Source organism: Nicotiana sylvestris, chromosome 7 (assembly GCF_000393655.2).
Source record: "Nicotiana sylvestris chromosome 7, ASM39365v2, whole genome shotgun sequence".
Lineage (NCBI taxonomy): Eukaryota > Viridiplantae > Streptophyta > Magnoliopsida > Solanales > Solanaceae > Nicotiana > Nicotiana sylvestris.
This window is the reverse complement of record NC_091063.1, coordinates 128,250,511-128,256,080: the sequence shown is the minus strand read 5'-3', so window position 1 is coordinate 128,256,080 and position 5,570 is coordinate 128,250,511. Positions and strand designations below refer to the sequence as shown.

Sequence of the window (5,570 nt, the reverse complement as noted above, 5' to 3'; positions counted from 1 at the left end):
TCTCCCAATTAAATACCAAGTTGGTCTCTTCACAACGTGCCAAGACTTTATCAAGATTATCCAAACACTCATCAAAAGAATCCCCCATAATAGTGAAATTATTCATGAAAAACTCAGGGAAGTCCTCCACCATATTCGTGAATATTGCCATCATACACCGCTGAAAAGTAGTTGGTGCATTACATAAACCAAACGGCATCCTCGAGAAAGCAAATGTCCATACGGACAAGTGAAGCTGGTCTTCTCTTGATCTTCAAGTGCAATAAGAATCTGGTTATACTGGGAATACCTATCCAAAAAGCAATAATAAGCACGTTCGGCTAACCTATCTAACATTTGATCAAGAAATGGAAGAGGAAAATGGTCTTTCCGAGTCACTTTATTGAGCTTCCTATAATCCATGCATACCCTCCAACCGGTGACAATTCTTGAAGGGATCAACTCATTGTTGTCATTTGTAATCACAGTCATGCCCCTAGCCCCTACTTTGGGACACATTGTACCGCTGAGGTGCATGAACTATCATATATGGGGTAGACAACCCCAGCATCTAACCACTTGATGACCTCTTTCTGTACAAACTCTTGCATGAACTCATTCAACCTTCTTTTATGTTCCATGGAGGGTTTGGCATCCTCATCCAATATGATTTTGTGCATGCAAAAGGCGGGGCTTATACCCTGAATATCCGTCAATGTCCAACCTATTGCTTTCTTCCTCCTTTGGAGCACCGCAAGGGTGGCATCTACCCTCACGTTAGTTAAGCACGAGGAAAGAATAACATGTAAAGTGGAATAAGAGCCTATGAACTCATACCTGAGGTGTGAAGGCAAAGGCTTCAACTCAAATATGGGAGGCTCCTCGATTGAGGGCTTTGTTGGTGGAGTCTTCCGGTTCTCAAGATCCAAGGAAAGATTGAAGGGCTCATATGTATATGAACCCATTCCTTGCAAAGCATTGACATATTCCACCAAGCCTTCCTTCTCATCCACATCATAATTCAACAACACAGCTTCCAAAGGGTCTTCCACATTAATCACAGTACTTGTGTCTTCCACAATCACCTCGGTCACAAGATCCACAAACGAACACACTTTGTTTCTATTAGGCTACCTCATTGACTTGCAAACATGGAACACAACTTTTTCATCGCTCAGCCGGAAGGTGAGCTACCCTACTTCCACATCAACTAAGGCATTCCCTGTAGATAGGAAAGGTCTTCCCAATATGGTTGGCACCTCGTAGTCAACCTTACAATCAAGTATCACAAAATCTGTGGGGAGTATGAACTTGTCGACCCGAACTAGCACATCATCAATTATATCTAGTGGTCTCTTCATTGTCCTGTCCTCCATTTGAAACCTCATGGATGTGGGCCATGGTTTCCCAATCCCCAATGTCTTGAACATAGAGTATGGCATCAAGTTAATGCTTGCCCCCAAGTCACACAAAGCATTGGCAAAATCGACACTACCAACAGTGCATGGGATTGTAAAGGCATCGAGGTCTTCTATTTTTGGAGCCATGGAGTACACAATAGCACTCACTAGATGTGTCATTTTGATTGTTTCATGGTTCATTGATCTCGTCTTTTTTACCAAGTCCTTCATAAACTTGGCATATCCCGACATTTGTTCTAGAGCTTCATCAAAAGGCACATCTATGGACAAACTTTTCATCATATCAATAAATTTCTTGAATTGATTCTCATTTTTTTGATTTGCGAGCCTTTGAGGATATGGTGGAGGAGGCCTTGGCAAAGGAGCCTTGGCTTTGGTCACTACCATTTACGATATGTCTATTACATGTTCCCTAGACGTGTTCACATCATTTTGTGTCTCCTCCATGTTGTCATCAATATTTATCCTCACTTCATCATTCATATTCTCATTATTCACTTGCAAATCATTGCTTGGCTCATCATCATCTTGTACCAACACATCATCACTGACAATCTTTCTTGGATTAGAGGTACTAGCAACTCCACCTCTACCACTTCTTGTAATCACCTCCATAGCATGGCCTGTATTATTCCCACACTTCGGGTTTACTACCGTATCACTTGGTAGTGCCCCCTTAGGGCGAGTATTCAAAGCTTGAGAAATTTGGCCAAGTTGAACATCCAAGATGTGGATGGAAGGGTTGTGGGAAGCTAATTGAGTATCAGAGTCGACATTTTTCTTCATCATTTGCTCAAACATTGTCCCAATCTGTCCCATCTCATTGTTGGAAGAGCTGGGACATTGTGATGGATATGGAGGCAGGTTGTTTGGTTGTTGATACATCTGAGGCCTATGAAAGCCCGACCCCCGATTCCCTTGATTATTGTTGTTCCAACCCCCTTGGTTGTTATTGCCTCCCCAATTACTATTTTTGTTGCCACCCCAATTGCCTTGGTTTCCTTGGTTACCCTAATTTTGATTGTTGTTGTTACCCCAATTGCTTTGGTTGTTGTTGTTGCCATTATTCCAATTTCCTTGTTGACTTTGATTTCCCCAATTTCCTTGTGATCTCCACTATTGTTGATTCAGAGCATTTCCCCATTGACCTTGGTAGTTGCTCACATATTGAACCTCTTCACATTGCTCATCATATGAATCATCTTGATTGTACCCACTACCACTTTGCTCAATTTGGTTTGGATTGTTTTGAACTTGTTGACCTTATTGCCTTCTCTTATTGATCATCATATTCACTCCTTCCATGGAATTCACTTGTTTTAGCCCTTGAACTTGTTGCAACTAAGATTTGGCCAATTGGTTCATGGTAGTAGTCAATTCAGCTATAGCTTGGCCGTGATCATGGAGCTCCTTATGTAGGTGAATAACATTAGGATCACCTTGTGGCACATTAGCTCGATTTTGCCACATCGAAGAAGTATCTGCCAACTCATCAAGTATTTAACACGCTTCGGCATAAGGCGTATTCATGAAGTTCCCCCCGCCGAGTTGGTTAACTACACATTGGTTTGTAGTGTTGATTTGTTACATCTTGCGTTTTCGTACGTTAAAATTTCATTTTCAGTTAACCGACATAGACTTGGGGATGAGATCATCTTGACGTTAAAATACTTACGCTATTTATAACAAGTGATAAATAAGTGTTATGAAGAATAAAGGGGTACACGGATTAAAGAAAATGAGTTTCGTTGAAAATGGCCAATTTGGAATAAAATACAGGTCGAGCGATAATACTCGATAATTATGAACTAGTACCATGCAAGGTACCATATGACCTTGGTAGTATAATATATAAAGTATATTAAAAATAAATAGAATTTAAAGTAATTAGTGGTAATTTTTAAATTATGCGGGTAATTAATTAATTACCAGGTAACAGAATATTAACCAGTTAACTAATAAGCGGACAAAACTTAATTAATTATACCCCAAAGAAACGTGGAAGTAGACCACCATTTAAGCATATGACTCATAGTCATATATGATTAGTATGATAAAGTAACCTGCAAATCATTTATATGACTCATAAGAATGAGTCATCTTTTAGAAGGCTTGCTTAACATTAAAGTGTTTGGTTCCTTTTGAACAAGAAAATAGTAGTACGTCCAAGTCTTGTACATAGGACATTGCTATTCAAAACAATTGAAGCAGAAGTGAGATTAAGTTTTAAAAGAAAGCTTCATAGATCAGAAGCAGTATTTCGTTCATATTTTGCAAAAGCAGAAGCTTCATTTCGTTCAAAAATTCAAGGAACATGTATCTTAAGGTCTCCCTTATTTATTTTGGCATGGTCAAAATTATACTAAAGAAACGAGCAAACACACAGTTTTCATAAATTATTCTATTCATATAAATAGTAGGGGTGTCTATATTCTTGATTCCCCAAGAGAATTATTATTATCTTCTGTTCATGGGTCTCAGAATAATATGTAGTTGGAAAAGTTTATCCGGAAGGAATATTGAGATTATTACGTATTTTTCATTCATTTCACTCATTTATACATGTACATTCACCATGACCAGATGGTGTTATATACGCATATATATGTAAATATATGTATATGAGATATGGGAAAAGGATACGGCATTATATATGCACCACCACCTGATCAGCTGGTATATGTTGATAATATTGCCCACAGTGGCCGAGACGATATGATGGGATGCCCTCAGCAGCTTGATGATATTATGCACACCCATACCTATGCATAGCACGACATTTATACGCACGTGTATGACATTATAAATGTTTCAGAATTTACAAAGTTATTCAGAATTAAAGATGTGTTTCCTTATTCCATGTTTCATTTATGTCTTTTACGTACTAATTTTTATGCCTTACATACTCAGTACAATTTTCGTAGTGCCGCCCTATTTCACGGGGCCTGCATTTCATGCCGCATGTGTAGTGAGGCAAGCTGACAGTCCCCCTTCTTAGGATCCCTGGTCAGCGAGAGTTGTCGTGCTCCACTTAATCCGAAGTTGTTTTTGATTTTGGTACGATATGTTTGTGTATGTGTGTGTGTGTGTATATATATATATATATATGTACATGGGTATGACATGGCTCAGTCCCGTCTTTATACAGTTATGCTTCTATTCGAGGTTTGTAGATAGTATGTCTAGTTGGGTTGTATGTGGCCTTGTCGACTTTTAGTTTTGGATGTATAGTTGTCTATAGCAGCCTTGCCGACTAGCCCACTGTATCCTGCATGTATACATACATATGCCTTATTGGCAGGTTTCCTTCATATATGTTTTTTTCGTAATTCAGCTAATGTTATTCCGATTCATATTTTAGACGCATGCTTAGGGGTGGTTGACAGGTAGGACTCAGGCACCCATCGCGGCCCATCGGTTTGGGTCGTAACAAAAGTGGTATCAGGGCAGTTCTGTCCTAGGGTTTTCTACATACCGTGTCTAGTAGAGTCTTGTTTATAGGTGTGTCGTGCACCACACTTATAGACAGGAGGCCAAAAGACATATAGGATGTTATCCTCTCTATTTATCTCAAATCGTGCGATACAAGAATTCATGTACCTAACAATATACTATATTTTCAGCAATGCCTCCAAAGAGTACGGCCACCCAGAAGGGAAAGTCTGTGGCTAGTGAGACTTCTAGTCGAGCGCCACAAGTTACCATGTCTCGGGGAGAGTCTCATGGTGAGGTTCCATCTCAGACATCACATACCCCGCCCTTTCCAAAAGAGCTCTGAGGGGAACCAACTCTAGCGCCCACCCCTGTACACTCAGCACCTTAGTCGGATGCACTGTGTCAGGAGATGAGAGATGATATTCAGCTATCAACCCGATTAGTAGCCGTGCAAGCTTGGCGTCAGGAAATAGGTATTCAGCATGTAGATAGGTCCGTCAGTGCGAGGGTTTGTGACTTCATTAATTTAGACCCTCCAGTATTCACTGGGGCAGACCCGAATGAGGACCCTTAGATATTTATTGATAAAGTGTAGAGGATGTTAAGGGTAATGAAGGCCACTACAACTGAGTTAGTTTAGCTAGCTTCCTATAGACTCCGAGATGTTGCAGTTAATTGGTACGAGTCTTGGAAATTGTCCAGAGGTGAGGATGCCCCTCCAATAGTATGGTAGGA

General features: G+C 40.1%; 1 protein-coding gene across 1 annotated transcript; it reads right to left on the bottom strand.

Moving 5' to 3' along the window:
• Positions 1 to 482: 482 nt before the first annotated feature.
• Positions 483 to 1,787, bottom strand: LOC104211617 (uncharacterized). Its single transcript, XM_009760705.2, has 2 exons — positions 1,179 to 1,787; positions 483 to 1,064 (listed from the first exon to the last, which is right to left on the bottom strand). The coding sequence occupies exons 1-2, from the start codon at positions 1,785 to 1,787 to the stop codon at positions 483 to 485; spliced, it is 1,191 nt and encodes a 396-aa protein (XP_009759007.2).
• Positions 1,788 to 5,570: the final 3,783 nt, after the last annotated feature.